We start from the raw sequence: 25919 nt of genomic DNA, 5'->3' as shown, positions 1-25919 counted from the left end.
TACTATATGCAAAACTTATTGCATGATGTTTGTAGTTATCAAGATGTCAACAAATAGCAAATCAACAGAACATTTAGTAAGTTAGACTATATTTTGTTAGTTTTGTTCAATCAAGTTCAACTCCAATATGATTTGTTAAATTCTTTTCAAATTGAACATTCTCAAATTGGGGGTCACTTTGGAGTCACTAAGATTCATAAAAATTCATACAGATAAGTTACCATTTCAGTGTTGCATTGATTAAAAATGTTGGATGTAATAATTGGAAGATGATATAGCGTAGAGTTCATAGGTTCATAGGCTCATAGGTAGGTATTAGGCTATTGGCCCTAGGGCCTATATAATCCTAGCCAAAAAGGTACCCTGGCTTTCGCCACCCAAGAAAATTATTTTCCTGTGCTCCTGTCGAGCAGAGTCACAGAAGTGATCCCCGGGGTGAATTTCCTATTTCCCATCCAATCATCAAGATTCTTTTTGAAGAGTGCTAATGGGGAGCTTTGTTTGATATAGATAGGTAGTTTGTTCCAGAGAATGGGAAGTCTCTGGGACAGGAATCTAGCCCTCCAGCATGTTCTGTTTATTGTGGTGACAAGGTTTAGGTCCCTAGAGCGTGTAGCTTGGAGGGATTGGGATTTCTTTAAGTGGAGCATGTCCAACAGCTCTGGGTTTGACATAGTTTTGTATGTTAGGCAGAGATCACCTCTGAGTAGGCGATATGCAACGGAGTAAAACTGGAGTTTTTTGAGATGGTCTGCATAGGGCATCTGTTTGAGGCTGGTATTCCTCTTTGTGAGGTATTTCTGTGGCCTTTCCAGTTGTTGTAGATGTCTTGTGAGGTACATACTAAAAGGGGCATTGTACTCTATAATGGGTCTAAGGAGTGACGAGTAGAGGGGAACAATGACCTCTTTTTTCCTGGATGAGAAACCTTTTGTGATGAGGTGTGCCACATAGAAGGATTTCCTGACTACTGTGGCAATGTGATTATCAAAGGAGACACTACTGTTCACCTGTGTCTTAAGGTCTCTTATCACACTTTCGGTGTTAAGTAGACTACCATCTATGTGGTACTTCATTGGTACAGAGTTTTTTCCAAAGGGGATGACAATGCACTTTTTGGCATTGAGCTTGAGGCCATGGCTTTGACACCAGGCATCTGTCTCAGTGAGGCCCTTTTGTAGGATGCCCACATCATTAGGAGTTTTGAGTATGGCTCTGAGTTTGCAGTCATCTGTGAACTTCATTAGCCATAGACCTTCTGTGCTAGCCTGAGAAGTAGATACCAAACAGGAGAGGATCCAGGACTGAACACTTTGGTACTCCACTTGTCACTGGTCTGAAGTCAGATTTGGAGTCCGCTACTTTCACAGTGTGGGTTCTGTCAGTGAGCCAGTTGGCAACCCATCTTGTGACATAGAGATTTAAATCTAGTTTAGTAAGTTTATCTATAATCCAGAGTGGGGGATGGTGTTAAAAGCCTTGTCAAGATCTAGATAGGCTGTGTGAACCACCTTACCCTCGTCTACGGCTTTGGTGACTGCTTCAAAGAAGTCTATCAGGTTTAGGAGACATGATCTTCCTTTTACAAACCCAAACTGGGTGGAGTCCAGAGTTTGGAGATTATCAATGTCTTTGTTTATAAGTTCCATGATGATACATTCCATGGCCTTGCAGACCTGGCTTGTCAGGCTAATGGGGCGGTAGTTCCTGGGGTCCATGGTGGCTCCCCCTTTGTGGAGTGGGATAACTGTCGCTATGCGCCATTCAGTGGGCACAAAGCCTGAGGTGAGGCTATGATTGAACATGGTACTTAGGCGGGGTGTCAGTTCATTCTGTGGTTCGTGTAGAACGCAGCCTGGGATGTTGTCAGGTCCCATGGATGTTTTGTTCTTGGCTTTGGAGAGTGTGGTTTTTTACCTGTGCAGCCATGATTACAGGAACTTTGCATTCTTGCGGTATAGAGATGGGCCCTTTAGGAGGTGGGAGGGGGGCAAAGTTAGCACTGAATCTGTCTGCCAGGATGTTGGCAATATCAGTTGGTTCTGTATATTTAGTGCCATTGTGATGTAATTCAGAGCAGATCTGAGTGTTGCCATTGAGATTCTTGACATAGCTATAGAATGCTTTGTGGTTGTTTTTATAATCAGTGCCGATTTTGTTTTCGTAACTAGCTTTGGAGGATTTTATGAGGGATCTCAGCTTCTTACTGAGGCTGACCAGGGAGTTCCTCCAATCATGGGATTTTACTCTTTTTTGCAACAGTTTCTTTTTTCTGTTGTAGAGTTTGTTTATGGCCAGGGACCACCATTTTAGCTTCCTTTTTTTGGAGGATAGCATCTTGGTTCTGTTAGGGATAGCATGATCCATACACTCATATAAGTGCTTATAAAGTGAATTTGTGTAGGATTCAGCAGTCGTACCTCTATTGTCCATCTGCATGGGTGTCGTGAAGTTTGCCACTTCTGTCTTAAGAAGCGCAAAGTTGGCTTTGGAGAAATTTTGTACAGTGGTTTCCCTAAAGGGGGGTGGGATGTGTATGTCTAGGGTGATTAGCTTGTGGTTGGATCTGACCAACGAGGAATTGACCTCTGGTGTGGAACACCGGTCGCCCATGTTGGTAATGACCAGGTCTAGGATATTGCTGCCCCTGGTGTGGGTATGGATAAGTTGATCCAATGCATTGGAATTTATGAATTCCGGAAAAGGTTGAGCAAAAGAGTTGGTACATGAGTAGTTTTCCCAGTTAATGGTAGGGTAGTTGAAATCACCCATTATTAGGGTGTTGGGTTGTACCCTAATATTTTCCAGTGTATCAAGAAATGAGGAGTGGGAATCCTGGGGCATGGTGGGGGATCTGTAACATGCTACAACCTGGATTGCAGTCTTGCCCAGTGTTAGATGCACTTGGATAATTTCGGATTCATTATGCTGACCAACTAGCCTGGAGGTGTGGATATCCTTAATAAATATGGACACGCCCCCGCCTTTATTGTTTCGGTCCAGGTTAGGTGGCTGAAAGGTGTTGTATGAATTATAGCCTGGTAATGCAGGGGTGCTCTCTGGAGCCTTGAACCAGGTCTCTGTCCCTACACAGATGTTGATGTTCTCCATTTTAAGGAGTGCCTCAAGTGAGTGCATTTTGAGGTTCAGACTTCTAGCATTGAGTAGTATTACCCTCAGATTTTGCTTGCTTGTACCAGTTACAGTGGTGAATTTGTCATTTGAACCTTGCCTAAAAAAGGCATTATAGGGGTGGCAAGAGCCTTAGCCAGTATCCAGAATCCCAAGGGCGACAGGTGCAGGCCATCTCTGGCAAAAGCATCATTGTCTGTTGATTACGTCATCCCAGGCAGACAAATACTGGATCCCCTTAGAATGACACCAGAAGCTTAGCCAATCCTTTTGTCCTTGTACTGTGGTATCATTCTGGGTGATGGCAGGATGCTACTCAGGGCTAGGGTCATACCTGCCTGGGCTACAAGATCGGACAGCTCCTCCATGTCTCTTTTCATGTAGTCCAAGGAGGTATGACTCAGTTCATTCACACCAACGTGGACAATGACAGAGTCATATTTGTACTTGTGGAGTGAACCGAGTGCGTGCATTATGTGGCGGATCCTGGCATCGGTGATACTTACAATTTTTCAGAGGGGTACATTTTTTTAAGTAGAACTTGGTCTTTCATGGCCCTGGGGCAAAGCAGAGGTTGTCTTGCAAGAGTCTATAGAAGATGGAATAAAATAAAAGGGCTATTAATTGGTGTGTGGAAAATATGTACCTCATAGCCAAGATTTTCTTGGTTAGGAAGCAGTGTGGTCCTTTGTTGTCTGAGAGTTTTGAAGGGGTGCATGCCAAGGGGAGGCATTCATTTCTATTATGTGACAATTAGAAATGAGTGGGGGGGGGGGGGCAATAACTTTTTAGAACTGAAAATATGGATTTCATAATTAGTTGGGCCAGGTAGAATTATTTTTAACAATAGTTGATACACATTATTCAAATGACAGTTTGTTGTCAGCTAATGTGCATGGGTCCCTAATACAGGTATTTTTTATTTGCTGGGTGCAGGTTTGTTCTTATTTCCAGTAAAATACTATGTTACACTTTTTTGAGCTTTGAACCTGAGCCCATGGTTGTAACAACATATACTAGTGTACATTAAAACATTTTGCAGGATATCATTAGGAGAGTTAATGACAGTGCAATTTCCAGTCATAAGTTTGTCGGGTGCTGGGGGTTTGCCATCTCCTTCCCACAAACAAATTTAAAGGAGAAGAGAAATGTTTGCTATTTACTTTTCACCTGCATGTTCAGTCTCTTTTTTTTTCCAGAGTGCTGGCTAATGAGAGAAAAATCATGCTCTTCCTGTTGCAGAGTTTTAATATTGCTTCATAATTTTAAGTGGCTAGAAATGTTTTGTAATTGTAAAAATTGTTCTAACCTGAATAATATGATATTGCAGGATGTTTCAATCGATTAAAAAAAAAAAACTGGTAGAAACAAGAAAAGAAGAAAGGGGAGAGTAAAGTATTTCCACCATCTGAACAGTATTTTAGGAGGTTTTAGTAAGAAAGTGTTCAGAGGCAGATATACAATTCAGCGATTCCTGTATGATGTACACATTACTGGCCTTACATAACTAATATTATTTGTGGGCCTGCCAACGTACATTAACATCCAGTTTGTCAGAAGTTATTTTTGGAGCTATGCACGGTATGATAACAGGCTTCAGGTGATCGCTAGTATAAGGAGACATACGGAGTTGATTCCATTACTATTTTGTGAATGCCTGAAAACTGACATTCGTCTTTTGGTGAACGTCACGGTGTATGTTGTCTTTGCTTTGGCTCATTAGCAGCAATACAAAAGAACTGCCTGCTCACACCCTTGTTCTCCCACTCCACCTTCCCTGTTTATTACCTTAAGCCAATCCCAAAGTTAATAAATATTACCTGTGGCAGGCACCATTTTTAAAACTACAATCCACTCTGCTACAGGCCCCATGAGGATCTCAGTGTCTCTCCAGTAAGTGTTTTACAACTGTATATGCCTATTTATGTTGAATTGTGTTAGACATTTTACAACTGTATATGTTTATTTATGTTGAATTGTGTTAGACATCTAATATGATTTATGTTTTATTATTGGAAGTTACTATGGCATGCTAGCATTTTGTCTGCACCAAGTTGTTTTTAGTATAATAGTATGGTCTATTTGCATAGCTGCACCTTGTTCACTAATGTTATTCATGTAAATGTGTTGTGTGTAGACAGCTCATACTGGTATCTAATCATTTCTATATAATTGTGCTGTTACTGGTGGACAGAATCACATTAGAGACCCAGGAAAGAATGCTGCTCGATATATTTTTATCTGTGACTGCATAACTGTCTGATGAGGTTTCTTCTAACAGATGTTTTTCCAATTGGCTCAGTATCTGCATATGCTAGTAGTTGGTTCAAGACATATTTTCCTGTATGCAGTAGCTATTTTCTCAGTTTGTTTTTTGTAATCTTTATAATATATCTTTACCATCTCAAAAGTGCTTACTCCTCTCTGTACTCTTCTTTTCTAGACCTAATACCACTCTTAAGTATTCAACTGCGGTACTACCTTTATAATTCTTGCAAGAAAAGCACAGTTCAGGTCTGAACTGTCTGCAAACAGCTAAAGTTAACTTTGAGTATGTGTCTACCTGTTTGAGCCCATATTCATTTTTCCCCTGGAGAGCACTTTGCTTTGGCTTATAAGCAGCCCCCCCCCCCCTCACACACACACACTTATCTTCCACTCTCTCTCTTATTCCCTTCTGTTAGCAAATAGTATCCATAACTGATCAATACTGTGTGTTTGTTAATTTAAACTGAGACCACAGTAGCCTACTGATACAAGGTTATCCTGTTTTTCCACCTGAGTAATGGTTAAGAAATTACTTATAGTTTCAGAGCAGTCCTTGGTCAATTCTGATTGTTTCTTAAACACAAACTTGTCTTTACTTTGGCTCATTAGCAGCAGTACAAAAGAACTGCCTGCTCACACCCTTGTTCTCCCCCTCCCCCTTCATTACCTTAAGCCAATCCCAAAGTTAATAAATATTACCAGTGGCAGGCACCATTTTTAAAACTACAACCACCCTTTGTCACTATCATATGTTCATTTATCAGTTTACTCTGTTACCTGATTGTTTCCAGCCCCCTCATAAGAGCTACTAACAGGGTCACTACCCGCTTCGCTCCCCACCCTGCCCACTGTTCTCTCCTGCCCCAGTGATGCTACCTTTATTACATGCACAAACCCCACCCATCTTTCCAATAGCCAACCACAGCGCTAACCCAATACTACGTCCTCCATCTTCCCACTACTATCACACCTCCTCAACTAACATGTACAAGCATACCTTACCTATGCTCACTGCATGCACTCTCCTTGTATATCTTACATCCTACCAAAGTTCCATCATTCCCCCACTCAACCACTACCACTGTACTACTACTCACACCACCACTCATGTCTCACCCACACTCAGCTCCCCTCCCACCAACTCAAGAACCATCTCTATACACCCCGCACATATTCTACCAACTATATTACTCAAACATAAAGCATCCCTACAACTTAACATAGTAACCCTTCCACCATACCTATTACCCACAGAGCACAATCATAAAGTTTCCCTAATAAACAAACACATTCAAAAACTGAGAAAACTAATAACCTCATGCATATCAAAACTAGCCTTAAGTGGAGACATCCACCCCAACCCTGGCTCTACCATCTCCAACCCCAATCCTAATAATCATACTTGAAACCACAACTTCTCCCATATCACAGCCAGTAGAAAGCCAAGTGACTTTCTTCTACTAAGCCTAAATATTAGAACTATAATCAACAAAGTCCATGAACTCCATGCCACCATAGATTTGTACTCCCCAGATATAGTCATTCTGACAGAAACCTGGCTAAAACCTCACATTACCAGTGAGCAAATACTCCCTCCCGGTTACGGCATACTAAGAGTAGACCAGCTAAACAAGAAAGGAGGCAGTGTAGCTATAATATTTAAACAGCATCTAAACATCCAGATCTTAAAATCATCAGCTCCACAAATAGGCAATGAAGAAATAATATATACCAACCTCAAAATAAACCAAAACAAAACCATCAACATAATTGGATGCTACTTCCCACCTGGCCAAAACATCCCTCCACTAGAAAACCTCCTCAGATGGTCTACCCACAATCTCCCCCAAGAAACTATAATTTTAGGTGATTTCAATATTGACTGGCAATCTTGTTCTGGCAACCATCCAACCCATCATGTAGACCTTCATGGCTTCACCCAACTAGTCCAGTCGCCAACCAGGATAAATAAAAACTCCAGCAAGCACACTACCCTGGATTGGATACTAGTCAGTAAGAACCCCCAGTCATATATAACAGGATGCTTATCAGATAGCCTCAGTGATCACTCCCCGACATTCCTACTCAACAAATATCTATACCAAGCTAAATCTGTCATCTACAGTCAAATACGTAAAAAAATAAACTTTAACCCACTCACATTCATCTCATCCCTCAAAGAATGTAACTGGCATCCTCTAAAGTACCTCAGTCTTCATGATGCAGTTGAATTTTTTAATACTACCTTCCTGAGCATCCTTAATTACCATGCCCCCATAAGACTTTCCAGATCCAAAGCACAACCCTCCCCATGGCTATAGAAAGCCACTAAGTCAGAAATGAAAAACAGGGATAAAGCCTGGGAGCACTGGCGCAAAACCAAAACCCCCTCAACTAGACAGAAATTCCTAGAACTGTGCAATAGAGTCAAAAAGTTAATAAAATAGGACAAATTCCAATACTACCAGTCTGCCCTAGACTCCTCCCAACACAGCCCCAAACAATTCTGGTCCTCCATAAACTCCATCCTCCACCCAGGTAAAGTCAGTACCCCTCCTCCTAACATTCCTCACTCCTCCGAAAATATTGCTACCTCTTTCAACACACACTTCACACAAACCAGACTATCACTAGCTAAGCAACACCCCCCCCTCCAACCCACACCTTCAACTAGTAATCTCCCCACTGCCTTCTATTTTTCTACTGTACCTACCTCCAACATAAAAAAACTCTTAACTAAACTTAAGCCCACCAAATTAGCAGCAGACAACCTCCCAAGTGAATACCTACAAATCGCAGCTGATGCCCTGGCCTACCCTGTGTCCATCTTGATTAACCGATCTCTGTCAGAAAGTTACGTTCCCACACTGTGGAAAGTATCACATATAATTCCCCTCTACAAAGGCGGACCCTCCACAGAACTAACCAGTTACTGCCCCATAGCTATTCTCTCTCCACTCTCCAAAATACTAGAGAGATGCAAACACTCTCAGGTCTCAGACTACCTCCTTACTAACAACCTCCTTTCCAATACTCAGCATGGTTTCCGACCAAACCATAGCACCACCACTTCCTTACTCTCCTTTACTAACACTATCCTTCAGCATAAAAATAATGGCTATCTCTCCTCTGCTACTTTCCTAGACCTATCTAAAGCATTTGACATTGTCCCACACAAACAACTCATCTCTGTCCTCAATAACCTATCCTTCTCTCAATCAGTCATTAACCGGTTTCAGAGTTACCTGTCTGACCGCCAACAATCCGTTGTATGGCAGAATGACATATCTTCATAGGGGTTCCCCAAGAATCCATCCTTGGACCCCTACTCTTCTCTGTTTTCACCAATAATCTAGCCTCTGCCACCAAACATGGCACACTCATACAATATGCAGATGACGCAACCATCATCTGCTCAGCCCAGTCCCTACCCAAACTACAAAAAGTCACACAGGAAGCCTTTTCCTCTGTTGAAACTTTGTTATACAATGCCCAATTAATACTCAACACAAACAAAACTAAACTACTCATCTTCCAACCCACCTAACATACTCAAAACAACTCTCACTTTAATATCACAGCAAAAGACACCACCACTATATACCCAACTGAACACACCAAATTGCTAGGAGTGGAAATAGACAATAAACTAAAATTTGACCTTCACATATCCATGACCATAAAAAAAGTCCACAAAATACTAGGAGTCTTATACAGAAATAAGCAACTTCTCACATAAGCAGCAAAGATTTCAATAGCAAATTCCCACCTTATCTCCACCCTACTTTTTGCCTCTCCAATATATACCAAGCTAAGGCAATGCAATCTAAACAAGCTAGAGACCTGCTACAACAAAATTGCCAAATTCCAAGTAAAACACAGGGCACTGCTCCGATACAATAAAGGCTGTCTTTTAGCACTCCAGGACCTGCACGATCCAAAAAAACAAAATTCAAGGGTAGTCCAATAAAAAACTACTTTAATAGAAGAACTTGCCAGAAATGGCTACTAAAACATAAAATTAAACTGTGTATAATACATAATATACAAACGTTTACTGATTGAGCACTTTCATCTCCATCCAAAGACTTCTTCAGAATATAAAAAAAGAAAGAAACAGTAAAAACAGTGGGTTTAAAATACAGAGATTTAAGACAAGTTATTTGAAGCAACATTTTACTAAGCTGTCTTTTAAATTAAGGCATAAATTCTCAACCCAGATATAAATTATAAACCCTAAAAGGCAGTACATATAGTCATTCATATTCATAAATAGTTGTATAATAAATATAAATATATATATATATATATATATATATATATATATATATATAAATAAAAACTACCCAAATAGTAAAAGGTATTGTATAATATATATATATATATATATATATATATATATATATATATAAATAGCGAATATGATGCAAAAATAGGATGATTAATAAATGAAATATACATTGAATAAAAAATGTTTAATAATATATTTCTTACATACATTAATTCATGGGAAAAATACTCATATTGTTACCAAATTGTTTTTATTTGTATGGTGAATGCTATTATTTCCATGCCTCTTTGGGTCAGCTGCAAGGAGTTTTAATGCCAGGGTAATAGAAATGTGGTCATTGAGACCTTTGCCGCAACATGCATCAAGTCTCAGTTGCCAAATCATCTCTCTAAATTCCAGCTGCGTCTCCCAGTCACTACCCCTTTCTTGGTGGTTAACTTCTTCCAATACCCAGGATTTGTAATTTGCCTCTTTACATATCAAGGCATGTCTATACATGGCATTGTTTTCATTATGCTTGTTTATGTCCCTGATATGTTCATAAATCCTAGTCCTGAGATGACGTTCCGTTTTTCCTATATAGTAACACCAACAAGTCCCACAAAAGGCCAAATAAATTACTCCTTTGGAGTAGCAACTATTGTACCTATTTGCCCTTAAAGTCATTCCCAAGCTGGGTATTCTAATTTCTTTACACCCGGCAATATAGGAACATTGTGCACATCTCCCACACCTAAAAGTTTCAAGTTTTGTACAGGTCCCTCCTGCATTAATCTTGTTCTTCTCAATGATATTCTTAATATTTTTGTTCCTCCTAAAACTATATTTTATTGTATATTGAAATATATTAGTTTTTGTTGGCATATTTTTAAACATTTCTCATGTTTCATTAATGCATTTTTTCAACCATCCTATATCTGGGTTGAGAATTTATGCCTTAATTTAAAAGACAGCTTAGTAAAATGTTGCTTCAAATAACTTGTCTTAAATCTCTGTATTTTAAACCCACTGTTTTTACTGTTTCATTCTTTTTTTATATACTTGACCTTTAAACTATAATCATCAATTAAGTAATTTATTGCCAGCCAATGATTTTGTTTGAAACAATGTATAAAGACTGATTTTCATGTTGTAATATTGATTCTGAAGAAGTCTCCGGATGGAGATGAAAGCGCTCAATCAGTAAACGTTTGTATATTATGTATTATACACAGTTTAATTTTATGTTTTAGTAGCCATTTGTGGCAAGTTCTTCTATTAAAGTAGTTTTTTATCGGACTACCCTTGAATTTTGGTTTTTTGGATCGTGCAGGTCCTGGAGTGCTAAAAGACAGCCTTTATTGTATCGGAGCAGTGCCCTGTGTTTTACTTGGCTTATTTACCTTGTTTCTGGTTACCAGTTGAAAATTGCCAAATTCGCCACAGGGGCATCCTACCGTAGTCACCACTGTCTCTCACTTGCTGAACTGGGCTGGCTTGAACTCCCTCACCTCCTTCAATGGTATCAACTCTCACTTGCCCACAAACTAGTAAACCATCCACTAATTGTCCCATCCCTCCAGAATCTACTCCAACCCTATCGCACCACCAGACCACTAAGATCCAGCAACAAAAATCACTTGCAGATCACTAAAGCCAATAACTCTGCTTCACCAGATTTGGCCTTTTTTTCTCTTGTGCCATAACCAAATTATGGAACTCCCTCCCACCCACAATTAGCTCCGTACCATCAATCACCCACTTCCAAATTTTACTAAAAGCGCACTTAAAAACATGCTGGCTATGCCCTTGCAACTCCCACTCTAATATCACCCACCCCATCCAACCACTACCTTTCTTTCCACTCCACTAATTACCTTGATTATAGCAAGCTCAGATGCTCATAAGCCTAGTACTTATTATACAGCAGGAACTTCTTATTGTAACATTTGTTAATGTCTGTTATGTACTTCGCAGATAAAGATTCTAGTTGTCTACTGATGTACTATGTTCTTAATCTGTAAATATGTTTGTAATGAATTGCTATGTTAATCAAATTGTTAATCACTATGTAATCCACTGTAACTACTGTCTGCTTATTTTAACTGTGGAACTTTTCTCCCCGGGCCTCCACTGAAAATGGACCTACGTCCAGTCGGACACTCCTGGTCAACAAATGTAACTAAATAAATAAATAAATAAATAAAATAAATAAAATTTTTTTTGCTATACCATCTTGGACAATCTGTGTTTTTTTTTTTTTTTTCCCCTTTATTCTTTTGGAATAATTGATCAGTTTTACTACTCTAATTTATTGGAGTGGTCTAACACAGGTGGGACACATATATTACTCAATGATTCCTGTTTTATGGACAGAATACTCGTTTTAGTACTTAGCATTATTTGTGGGCCTGCTGACTTACATTAAAGACTCAGCTTGTCAAAGGTTATTTCCAGAGACTTAACATTCTTGAACGGAGTGAAAACAGGCTTCAGGTGAAGTTTTTCAGGATTGTTTCCTTCCATCTACGATTATTATTTGGGAATATGGTCACCTGTTTTGTTTTCTGATATACATTTTGGACTCCTATGATTAAAATGTCTTGGTCTTTTATTTTCTAACTTAGGTAATAATTGGTGTCTTGCTAGAAACTAAGCGAGTATATATATATATATATATATATATATATATATATATATTTTTTTTTTTTTCCCACACATGGCTTGCATAGTGTTATATGGGCCATATATACATGATTCATGGTGGTTCATTTTTGTTTAAAATGTAACCTGGTGATTATATATGTGAATACCACCACCGAGTTGGCATATTGAGAGTTTAATATTGTTGGGCCTGAGTTTCACATTTGTTTTAGGATCAAAGGGCCTATATCTGTGTGTGTATCCTTTTGATTTGGGTCATTGTTGGACTTTTTTGTCATTCGTTTGGCGGCTGTAACATTGAAAAATACAGATTTGGCCTTTTTCATAAAGAGACAGCATCACCTTTTTTCATCACAAATGGAAAGTCATTGTGTGGGGCACAAGATCTTTTGGGCTGTTTCATCATTTAACATCATTTATTTTTGGACTTATTTTTTATGGACATAATTGAATTGTTAACCAATATATCTAATAATTTCAGTTTTTTTTCTATCAATGTGAATGTTTGTCGGGATTTATACTTGGGATCACCAAGTTGGTTATATGCAGATCTAGGTATATATTATATTCTACACTTGGATTTGCCTGACTTTGACAACTGTTTTATGATTCATGTTGCTTATGGCATTGTATATTATTATGGTGTTTGTGCCAATAGTATTTATTATCTATATACTATCAGGAAGACTTATTAGGCACATTTTTTTATGTTTTACAGTTTTTTGCTTTTGATAATTGTATACTAATTGTATACTATAAGTAGCTATAAAGCTATTTATTTTACACTAGTACTAGCTACTAGCCACTTACACCCCTTACAAACACATATAACCTCGAGCAGACTCCACCCATTTCCAACCTTACCATAACACCACACACTCCAACAACAATGCCTACCTTCTCCTCACACACTATAATACAAGCTAGCCTACTAACCTCCCTCACTTGTCTTAGCCATCTTACACACCTCCCTAACACTCTCCTACCTCACATCTCCCATCCCACCACCTCATACCTCCCAAATACATCCCCTACTTATATAAAAATCTCCCCTGAACTCTGTTCTTGCAACCCAACCCTATATTTCAAACCCAAATTACTCCCCAACGCACCTCCCCACACCCTATTCTGATTTCTAACACAAAAACCTCTCCGCCTTCACAACCCTACTACCATATCCCCCCTTACACCACCTCATTTAACTCCTCCTCCACATCTTCCTTTCTCTCAAGTGACATCCGCCCTAACCCTGGACCCAACCACAACATTAATCTCACAAATCAAACCACCAAACCCCATAACCCCAAGTCAATCCGTCTTGCCACACTTAATGCACAAAACCTCAAAAATAAAATCCCTAACCTCCATGCCTGGCTCACTCACAACCAACCCGACATAACAGCCATCTCCAAAACCTAGCTTAAACCTTCCATCAAAGACAACAAAATCCTCCCTCCAGGCTACCAGATCCTTTGCAATCATAGAACTCAGAGAAAAGGAGGTGGAGTAGCTATTATCTACTCCTCCACATACATTTACGCCATACACCAACCCCATCCCAACCTTTGCCAATTCAGAAATGACAGTAGGCTTTTTAAAACTCAACTTCAAATCTATCTGCATCCGTTCCATATACATCCCTCCAGGGGATAATACCCAAACTCTAGAAGACATCCTCTCCTGGTTTAGCACCACTATCAAAAATGAAACCTATATCCTTGGTGATATGAACATTAACTGGCTTCTTTTAACTCTGATACCCTATCTCATTCAGTCAATCTTTACAACTTCACACAACTTATAAACCTTCCAACCAGGCCAAACAAGGATGGTACCTCTGGTACTATCATAGACTGGATATTGACAACCCATCCCCACCTTACCTCACATACTGGAATACTACCTGACCCTCTCAACGACCACCTACCAGCCTTCGTAGACCACCTACCCTCTCCCATAGAAAAACACCACCACTACACCCAAACCTGCAACCTAGCATCCTTCAACCCTGACATTTTCTCAGAATGCCTAAAGCACACTGGGTGGTCACCCCTAAAAACCCTTCCACTAGACAGTCCCGCTCCAGACAAGTGACAAGTGGAGTACCTCAGGGTTCAGTCCTGGGACCGCTCTTGTTTGGCATCTACTTCTCTGAAGTACAGGCCAACACTAAGGGACTCTGGCTAACAAAGTTAGCAGATGGCTGCAAACTGGGAGCCATTATTGAATCCCCAAATTATGTGGATACTCTATAAAAGGGCCTTACAGAAACAGATACTTGGTGCCAGAGCCATGGGCTCAAGCTCAATGCCAAGAAATGTATAGTTATCCCCTTTGGGAAAAAACATGTACCCGTGAATTACCATATGGGTGGCAGTACACTAAACACCGAAAGTGTGATAAGAGACTTAGGGACACAGGTGGACAGTGGTCTCACCTTCAATAACCACATTGTCACAACAGTCAGGAAGTCCTTCTATGTGGTACACCTCATCACTAAGGGCTTTTCATCTAGAAAAAAGGAGGTCATTGTCCCACTGTACTCATCCCTCATTAGACCCATTATAGTACCTCTCAAGACATTTGCAACAACTGGAAAGGCCGCAGAAATACCTCACTAAAAGAATCACAGGCATAAAGCAGATGCCCTACGCTGACCGCCTTAAAAAACTCCACCTATACTCTGTCGCATATCGTCTACTCAGAGGCAATCTCTGCTTAACATACAAGGCCATGTCAAACCCACAGCTGTTGGACATGCTACACTTAAAGAAATCCCAATCCCTCAGAGCCACACGCTCCAGGGATCTAAACCTTGTCATCACAATAAACAAAACATGCTGGAGGGATAGGTTCCTGACCCAGATACTCCCCAGACTCTGGAATAGATTGCCCATACATGTCAAGCAGAGTGCCTCTTTGGCCTTCTTCAAAAGGAACCTTGACGATTGGATGGGAGAAAGGAAATTCACCCCAGGGATCACGTCAGTCACCCTGCGAGACAGGGGTCCAGGGAAGTAAATAGTGTGGGAAGAAATAGCCAGGGAATTGTTATGGCTAGGCTTGTATAGGCCCTAGGGCTTATAGCCTAGTACCAACCTATGAACCTATGCTGTATCTTATTTCAACCAAACATTCTTTACCTTTCTAAATCAACAAGCTCCCCTTGGAACTAAATGCATCAAAACCAATCCCTGCCCCTGGCTATCCTATGAAACTAAACGTATTATGCACAAATGAGACAAAAAATGTAAACAGTACCAAAAACAGAAAACCCCCAACTTCCTCCTAGAATTTAAACCATTATGCAACCTGGCCAAGAAACTAACTAAAGATAGCAAAACCTACTACTGAAAACTCCAATCCATGCACTCAACCAACCCTAAAGAATTTTGGAATTCCATTTCCTCCATTTTTCACCATGGTAATAAAGACAACCCATGCCCAGATCCTAACCTCACCAGCCTAGAAATTGCCATAAAAGTAAACTCATTCTTTATAGACTGCATAGCAAAACTCTCCTCCTCCTTCCCTGACCCCCCCTCCAACCCTACCCCCTCATGCCCCCTCACCCCAATCAACATCCTCCCTCCACCCCTTTTAGCCTAACACCAATCCCCACAAACACAATAAAAATACTTCTCCTCAAGCTAAAACCCTGTTGTAATGCCCCAGACAATATGCAACCTACCTTCCCTGAACAATCTGCTAAAGCCATAGCCTATCCCATATCTATTCTTATAAATAGATCCATAAAAGAATCCTACGTCCCAACCATCTGGCACCATGCATTCATCATCCCTCTCCACAGAGGCAGTAAAAATATAGGCACAACTAATTTCATACCCATAGCTATACTTTCTCCTCTTTCTAAAATACTAGAAAAAACTATCCACGCACAACTCATGCCATACCTATCCCTAAACAAACTCCTCTTCCCTACCCGACATGGCTTTTGCCCTGGCTCTAGTACCATGACTGCCCTCCTTTCCTTTCTTGAAACCATCAACCTAGCATGTGGGAATGACAAATATGTATCTTCACTATTCCAAGATCTCTCAAAAACATTCAACACCGTCTCCCACTCCTTACTCCTATCCCAGCTCTCATTCTTACATCTCTCTTCCTCCATCTTAGCCTGATTTTCCAGCTACCTATCCAAACGCCAACAAGCTGTCCAATCGAAAACATCAACCTCTACTTTCTTACCAACACCCACCAGCATTCTCCAGGGATCTGTACTGGGCCCTCTCCTCTTTAACATATTCATCAACAACTTCCACCACTCCATCCCCAAAGCCTCAGTTATCCAGTACGCAGATGACTCCACCATCATCTGCTCAGCCTCCAGCCCCTCTGAACTTCTGCTAAAAAACAACTAGCCTTCTCCAAAATCCTAGATGCAATCCAATCACCTAGCCCTAAATGCTAACAAAACAAAACTAATGATTTTTACTCCTACCAAAAACTCCAATTTCAACAGAAATTAATTCTCCATTATAAGCCAGAATAACACCCCCCCTACAAATCGTTCACAGTACCAAGCTGCTAGGCATCATCATTGACGAAAACCTAAAATTTGACACCCCATTTACTCTGCAATTAAGAAAACCCATCAAAAATAGGTCTCCTCTACAGATGCAACCGTTACCTCAGCCCCTCCACCCGACAAACTCTCGCATCTACCTTCCTTCTCCCCTCTCTCATGTATGGTGCTCCCCTATTCACCAACCACCAACTTGGCCTGTGTTCCAAACTCAGATCCTGCTACCACAAAATTTGCAAATTTGCAAGCAATTCAAAAAAATCATCTCATCACTGCCACTCCCTACACAACCTCAAATGGCTAGAACTCCCCAACTACCTGAAATATCTACAACTAACAACTGCTCACAAGCTCATCTTCAAACCAGCAGTCTGCCCTTCTCTCACCACATCCCTAATAGCCTACATACCCAGCTGCTCCCTCAGATCTAACAGCCAAAACCTCCTACAAGTGCACAACCCCTCTCATCCCACTGGCCAGCTACTACTATCCTGCATCATAGCTAAACTGTGGAACTCTGTTCCCTCTCCACTATGCAGTATACCAAACAACAATAACTTCAAATCCCACCTGCACTCATATCTATCTATCTTCCAAATGGGAATGTGCTTCTCATGCTCCTACCTAAGCACCCCCCCAACTTTTAAATCCTGTACCTCTCTTATAAGGATATGTGATTAGTTCACTATCCTACTGTACAACTTTTGATTTTGTACTCTTATCCATTACTGTTTAACACACTCATGCTACACATAAGCTTTTTGCTTCAAATGCTTTTAAAAATGGAACTTTCTAAGTCAGTAAGTAACCTCTGTGCTAGCTTTACTTGCAATGTTTAAATGCTTCAAATTAAATCTTAAAAAGATAAATTCCTATCTAAAATGTATTATCTTAGCCAGGATTATTTAATGTTTTAAAATAGTTTTTTCTTAAAATAATTTTTCCCATCTAATATAAGCCAGATAAGGGTGGGGGCTTGGTTATCTTTGACAACAGTGATTACTTAAATAGAATGTCCTGTGTTGTGGATGGTCCAGCCTACACACCCTCTTCAGTTAATGAGATGAATATGGCTTATTCTAGGAATAGGGGTTACTTCCGAGATTTATTCTTGGCAGGAAAAATTGATAATGACACCTATCAATACATAGATATTACTACACCGAAGACACCTGCTATTTTCGGAATTCCAAAGATCCACAAGAATCTTTACCACCCACCCATGAGAGCTCTCATAGATGCTAGATCTTCCATGACATATCCATGTGCACGTCTAGTGGATGTAATTCTTTCCAAACATATAAAAAAGGTCCCTTATATATGCAAAGATTCATGGTCCTTTTTGTCAGCCATAAACGAGCTTCCTTTTGATCCACTATGTAATTTTCTTACTATAGACGTAGTGGATCTCTATACATCTATTCCTCATTTGGAAGCCATTGAGTGGATAGGATCCTTTTTGAACAGCTTAGAGGTTCCGAGAAATGAAATAGACATTGTAACGGACCTATTGGATATAATACTCACATCCAATTTTTTCATGTTTGATAAAAAATATTATTTGCAAAAACAAGGGATTGCAATGGGGTCACCATGTGGACCCTCGGTAGCCAACATCTTTGTAGCCTACTGGGAAAAACACTTTATGTTTGGTAATGATAATTACAACTCACAGATGATTTATTACACAAGATTCCTGGACGACATTTTTATAATGTTCAAGGGTTCAGAAAATGAAGCTTCTAAACTTGTCGAATACATGAACAACACCACAGAATTTTTCAGCTTCACGTACAAATTTTCTACTACTTCCATTGATTATTTGGATGTGAAACTAGAAAGGAATTTAGAAGACGGGTTACTGGTATCCTCTATACATAGGAAACCAACTTATTGCAACTCATTCCTCCATTATTCTAGTCAACATCCGCACAAACAAAAACGCTCTATTATAAAAGGACAACTGATTAGAGCAGCAAAAATGTGTAGTACGGAGGAAAATTTCTACATTGAATGTCAACTTTTAAGTGACATGTTTAAAAATAGGGATTACCCAGAAGTACTTATTAACGAACTGATAATGGAGGTGAGGAACAAGAGAGAAAATGGCTTCTATATACCCTTACTAAACATCAGAACAAGTGGATGTGAAAGTGAGCCCACACATACCATTGTGGTTGATTACACAGCAGTGGAACCTACTTCAAAAAATACTCAAGAAGATACACGGAATTTTTCCCGTAGTTTCATTACAACATACAACATGGAATTTAAGGAAATTAATTCCATTCTTTATAAAAATTGGGCGTTCATTTCTAGTAATAGATTTTTACTAGAAAAATTGGGTACAAAACCAATTGTAGTTTATAGGAAAGGAAGGAACTTAAAAACCTTATTAGAAGGAAATTACAGTGAAGAGTCCTTCACTAGACAAAAAGGAACATTCACTTGTGGACGATGCAACTGGTGCAGCTGTGTCAAAACAGGGAGTTCCTTCCAAATCAGAGGAAAGAAATACCAAATAAGACAAAAAATCAATTGTGAAACAAAGTCCATTGTCTATCTGGCCATTTGCGATAGCTGCCCGGCGTACTATGTTGGAAAAACAGATAGAAAGTTCCGGGAGAGAATTTACCAACATATGTACGCCATAAGAAAACAAAATATGGATAATGCTTTAGCAAAGCATTTAGATCAACATATAGGACATAAATTTTATTTTATGGCTATTGATCATATCCCTCAGAACATTAGAGGAGGACCTACGTCGATTAGGCTTGAAACCAGAGAGTTGGAATGGCAAATTAAATTGGATGCCTTCAACTCCCCGGGGTTAAATGACAATTGCAATATTGCTTGCCTTCTCAAATTGAAAAGTTACCTTAGATAACCTAATTATAGTTAATATAACGGGTATCTTAAGGGACAGTCAGCGAGAACCTAGGTTTTTTAAAAACCTTCGTTCATCCCTATATATATAAATGGATTTTAGTACAATATGATGGGATAATCAGGGCTATAAGAGTATTTGCGATCTATTTAGGGCTTGATTACAAATATACCCCTTCATACCTGTAATAACAACAGATCTGGAGGTATGGATTAGTGTTATAGACCCTTGGGGGTACTAAAAGCTTGACTCAATCATTATTTATTTAACCACAAGGATGTCAGGCAGATATAAATATGTACACATTAAGGTGAAGGACTGTCGATTTACTGTACTCATAACAACTTTGTTACAGGACCATGGGGAGTATTAAAGCTCGACTTAACTAGTCAATTACTTACTTTTATACAAGGACGCCAGACAGCTGTAATCATGTATACATTGAGGGGAAGGACCGTAGACATACTGCATCTATAGAAAAATTTTTTGTAAGCCTAGATGTCAGGAATTGACTAATCCTTGACGATAAAATACAGAGGGCATGTAACATATAAGTATCCTATATATTTTACAATAGCTCTATATAGAATTAGATTGAGTGTGAGAGATTAACAATAATACACACTTCATACATTTTGAGTTTAGGATATTCATATATATAATTTTCTATTTCTTCATGATAAAATACAATTTACATGAATAATAAGTTAAGAGTGAAGTTTATTTAATAGTTTTATATTTCAACTATTGATTTTGTACAGCTGTAATTGGAAAATACCGGACTGTGCCTTTAATTGAAGAGACACGTCTAGGTAGCGAATATTACACTAACTGTATGTAACAAATTTTAGACTAACATTTTTAAAATTTTTATATTTATTCTAATGGTCGGATGACATTATACATTATGTGCGTGTATCTGGGTCGTTGTGAAAATGGCGTGGTGTAAAAATTTATGACTCTTGTATTTTTGTACTGATGTATATAAAATAGTAGGAAGTGTGGGATGGCTTATAACACACCTTCAGGAAGTGATGTATACCTTTCACACAACGTGATTTTATGTGTATAAAGAGCGCAAAATTTTAAAATATTTTATTTCTCTGAGGAAGCTGGTCTATTCAGACTGGCGAAAACGCTTTGTTTTGTGGACGAATAAATTTACCTTGCGTTAAGGAAGAAACACTAGTTGGCGTGGTTGTGTACTTGAGCTTTATTTTATTTTTGTAAAATATGTAACCTCTCACTATGAATGTAACTGCTTGTGGAGCTTTTCTCCCCATGCCTCCACTGAAAATGGGTTGCTCTGACCCAGTGGACTCTCCCAGTCAACAAATGCAAATAAATAAATAAATAAATAAATAATATCAATACAGAGCCAAAATGGTGAGGTTTGGGGGCAGGGAAGTTGCAGACATAAATGGCCCCAGTGCTGTGCTCATCTTTTACATTGATTTGGTGATTTTGGATTTACCCCTAAAAGGATGCCCCACCTGAAGGACAATTCTAGCATATTCTTTACTCTTTCACAGAGGAGTTTTTTCATTAGAGAGAAAGAGAAGATGTGGCAGCAGAGAGAGCATGTCTGTGAATACTAACTCTTTCCTTAGTTGTTCTCATTCTAAAGGGTACATTTTTTTTAGAGCTGCTAATATCCTTTTTTGGTAGCTGTTGCTTGGATCTGACAGGGCAGCTTGTCTTTCATTATAGTATGTGTCAAATAATGATGGAATATTCAAGATTTTTAGTGTTATGTCCCTTTATAAACTTTATTTCCATGTTTTGGATGCATTTTAACGTTGTACTGGGCAAAGTTATCTGAGGGTCACTTTTTGCTTACTTTAGCGTAACAAAATGGATTCCTGGCCTCTGTAATACTGCATACTCTTGAAGTTATACTTTGTAACTTAGAGCAACACAACAGTGTCTTTCATTCATTTGTATTTATTCATTATTTGCAGGAGTTAAATAACCAAAAACAACTTTTTTTATTCCTGCCTGAGATGGCATATAAAATATAAACAACAATCTACATAGGTTCATAGGTTGGTACTAGGCTATTGGCCCTAGGGCCTATACAAGCCTAACCATAACAATTCCCTGGCTATTTCTTCCCACAGTATTTACTTCCCTGGACCTGTGTCTAGCAGGGCGACTGATGTGATCCCCAGGGTGAATTTCCTATTTCCCATCCAATCATCAAGGTTCCTTTTGAAGAGGGCCAAAGAGGCGCTCTGCTTAACATGTATGGGCAGTCTATTCCAGAGTCTGGGGAGTCCCTGGGTCAGGAACCTATCCCTCCAGCATGTTTTGTTTATTGTGATGACAAGGTTTAGATCCCTGGAGTCTGTGGCTCTGAGGGATTGGGATTTCTTTAAGTGTCGCATGTCCAACAGCTCTGGGTTTGACATGGCCTTGTATGTTAAGCAGAGATCGCCTCTGAGTAAACGATATGCGGCAGAGTATAGCTGGAGTTTTATTAGACAGTCAGCATAGGGCATACAGAAATGAAATTTATTTGATATAAGCAGTTCTAAGGTCATAACTGGTACCATTCTACAAAATGATCAATTAATGCAAAGTAAATAATATTACGTTATATTTATAATAATATACTGTCAAATGCATTTGTTTTCTGAATAACTGCATCTACCACAGTATTAAAAATAGTTAAATTGTACTTTCCTTAAGGATTAAATATTTACTTACTAAATTTGTTTGTAATAAAAGATTCTTTATTCCTTTTTTTGTAAACAGGAACATGTGATATTGAGGACATTGACACTATTTTATGCAAGAACGGTATGTATTCTCAAGTGTGTAAAGACTGTTACCACTAGAGGAAGTAGTAGAAGTTATTACTGTGATAATCATATTCATTAAAAATGGTAAACATAATTACAAAACATCATGTTCTACAAAGTGCATCACAGTTACTTGGAATTCTACTTTTCCTTCCCTTATCAAACAGTAGTCTGTTCCCCATGAGAAACGTAGATTCTGCTTCACAATGAACAGAAACTAAGGAACTTTTGATCGAACTAGTGTAATACTACCCACTTCTTCCAGATTGGGTCATTGCCCTGTTGGTCATTTCACTTATTTTCAAATGCAGCTATTGTTGTTGTTAAATCATGAGGATTTTAAGCCTAGCATTGATTTGCTTATTTATGTATGTATGCATATATTTGTTTGTTTTTTTCTTAGTTCTTTTAGGTTTCTTATTTTTGTCTGGCGGTCTACTTGTGCATTATAAAGAAAGGTACCAGTACTTCTTTTAGGTTTGCAATTGTAGAACAGAGAAGAGAAAATTATGGTTTCAGGTCTCTGTCCTTCTGAAAATCAAAGCCCCTTTGCTTGATGGCTTATACTTTTAAATGTAACAGCATAAGGTTCATAAATAGTTACTGTGCATGTGGTCCAGGAGACCAATGAGCAACCTAGGCTGATTTTCAAATTGCCCCAGAGCAATCACTGATTAAATGACTTGCTCAGAGTAACACAGTAGGCCAGTGAAAGCTTAGATAATTAAACCCTGGACTGCATGAAACAGCACATAGCCATAAACCTCTGTGATAAATGTGTGAGTTTCTGAGGAAGAGGCCTAGACTAAAATATTATGACCACATGCACCCTCCCATTACTTTGTTTTTTGGCTCTGATTAATAAGCAAATAACTGGAGAGCTATTAGTCTCATATTTTTGTCTGTTCATCATGAAATTTGTGGTTTTCTAGTAAATGATGGAGGATTACAGTCACCCAGGGCTGTCTTAACAGCATTATTGACACCCGGGCAAAGCAGTGCACTCAAGCATCTACCTACACAACCACTCACAGGATTAAAAATGAAAATGGCCGATAAAATGAAACATATCTTTATTGATACTTCCAACAAAATCAGTTTTTAAACACTGTACACCAAAGACTAGTCAACATAAACATTGAACAGTATAACATGAGCTTTGAAAAACACAAAAATCTCAACAAATTAATGATACTACAACTAGCAAACGATATAGACGCAGATGGCTCCGAATGAAATTATTATGAAATATTTATTATTAATCAAGTGTTCAACATAAACGTTTGTGAAATTTCTTTGCACAGAATTGTTTTATCATTGACTTGATGTCAATGGTCTTGATGATGTCATTTTCCATATACATAAGTGAAAGCCAGCTCAAAAGCTGCTGCCCCATTGTGCTGTGAAGCTGATTTTTTATAAGTTTCAGTCTTGAAAATGAAAGTTCTCCTGCACAATGGGTAACCATCACACACATGAATACTCTGAGTGCAATTTCAATATTGGGAAACACAGATTTCAAGTTGTCCGAAATTATTTTTCTGTATAATGCAGGGAGAGTCTCACAATTTTCACCAACAACAATGTAGTGCTTGAGAAGAACATATTCATTTAAAAGGTCAGCATAATTAAGCCCCAGGATTCACGAAGCCTCCGTGTAAGAGTTATAACTCTTACACAGAGGCTGCAGTTAAACGGAGTGATGTCAGCATGCTCTGCATATTCATGAGAGCATGCTGAATCACACCTAAGTCTAACACGGTCCATGTAAGACAGTAGGGGGCATGTCCATAGGCTGAGCCCTGCAAGCGGACACGCCCCCAGAAGTGTAAAAGTGCCCAAAGTAAACACCCACAACAGAGTCCATGGAAATGTGAATAAACACAACACAACACATGCCCCCACAGACTATGAACATAAAATATATATAAATGAACATGTTATATATTTTTTTTAAATTGTAAAGATGTTTAACCGTGAGTGCGCTCGTTTGCGCGGGCATGCCCATAGCGCAGCTACAGTTAGTCAGTGGGAAAGCATATAAGAACTAAATATGCAAAATAAGCCAGGAAGCAATAGCGTAGCGGTAGAGATGTTGGCTGAAGAGCAGGCATTCATGGTTCAAGCCCCCACAACACCAATTTTTTTTTTTCAAAATAAGCAGGAAACAAGTCCCTGACAAATATGTACACATAAAATCACATTTTATGTAAAATGTAATGAAATAGCCCATTTATATTGAAGAAATGTGAGGTAACAAAACAATAAAAAATGCCATATGTGCCCATAGCTGAGCTACAGTTTAACAGGGTGAGTGCATCTGCCCGTAGGTGAGCAGTGGTTTAACTGGTGCAAAATGAGTGCCCGTAGCTGAGCAGTGGTTTAACACACCAAATCTATGTGCCCCTAACTGAGCTGAGTGTAATATGCGTGCCGATAGCCAAATGAGGCTTAAATCAGCGTATCCCGTTTGCGCAGAGCTGCGCACCACGCAAATGAGCTAACCGACGGGCAACAGTGAGCAAGCCGTATCAAAACTGCCTTTAGACAGACACACCCCTCAGCATGTCTAGACAGTCATGAAAAATAAAAAGCAGTGGCCAGGTTCGAACCCAGGATACGATACACCATAGTCAAGGTACAGAACCACTAAGCCATGACAGCAGTACCTGTAAATGCAATAATAGCTAATATATAGGAATGAATACAAACTAGAGCATGAGCATGACAATGCAGGTTTACTGAAGTTGATACAATTCCAAAATGGCCAATCACAGATATGTCTGGGAAAAACGGACTATATAAGCCCCATAGGCGGGAATACACAGCATAAACGATTGTAGAACTGACCTGCAGGCAGAATGACAGGAGTAGGAGAGGGTAGTCGCTTTCGAGCGCAGAGGTGGGGTGTTGAGGAGTCCAGGTACATGGTCTGGCTCCTAGTCCATCATCATGAGGCCCAACTCATGCAGGGCCAGGTCCTCTGGGGAGCATACAGGGCTGAGGCGTGGGACCGGTTGGCTCATGATCTCACCAGTGCCACAGGGATTCCAAGGACTGGTGAACAGGTCTGTCACCACCATGTGGACCTGAAGAGACGCAAGCAGGACCAACTGAACCTTTGGATCCAGGAGGCCCGGCAAACACCCAACGCCCCACTACTGAGTAAGTAACATTTAATTATGTATGTAAGAAATTAAACTAGCTGATATTATGGAGATGTGTATTCCAGTATTACTTCATTTATATTACAGCTGCAGGTGTCCGTTCTGCGAACCGCAGAGCCTATGGCGATAGGCTGGTGCGGTTGCGCCACCAGGCAGGTCAGTAATCCACTACCAGTAA

General features: G+C 39.4%; 1 protein-coding gene across 2 annotated transcripts in view; it reads left to right on the top strand.

Moving 5' to 3' along the window:
• The window catches only part of LOC122790307 (ficolin-2-like), a 272987-nt gene that overhangs the window by 58940 nt on the left and 188128 nt on the right, over positions 1-25919 (top strand). For both annotated transcript variants that reach the window (XM_044057825.1, XM_044057824.1), the window contains exon 5: positions 22528-22572. In XM_044057825.1, coding sequence (XP_043913760.1) covers positions 22528-22572 — 45 coding nt within the window. The remainder of the gene's footprint in view (positions 1-22527; positions 22573-25919) is intronic.

This window comes from Protopterus annectens, chromosome 16.part0 (assembly GCF_019279795.1).
Source record: "Protopterus annectens isolate FY-2018-M chromosome 16.part0, PAN1.0, whole genome shotgun sequence".
Taxonomy (NCBI): domain Eukaryota; kingdom Metazoa; phylum Chordata; order Ceratodontiformes; family Protopteridae; genus Protopterus; species Protopterus annectens.
The sequence above is the reverse complement of the archived record's forward strand: the minus strand, read 5'-3'. Positions and strand labels throughout refer to the sequence as shown.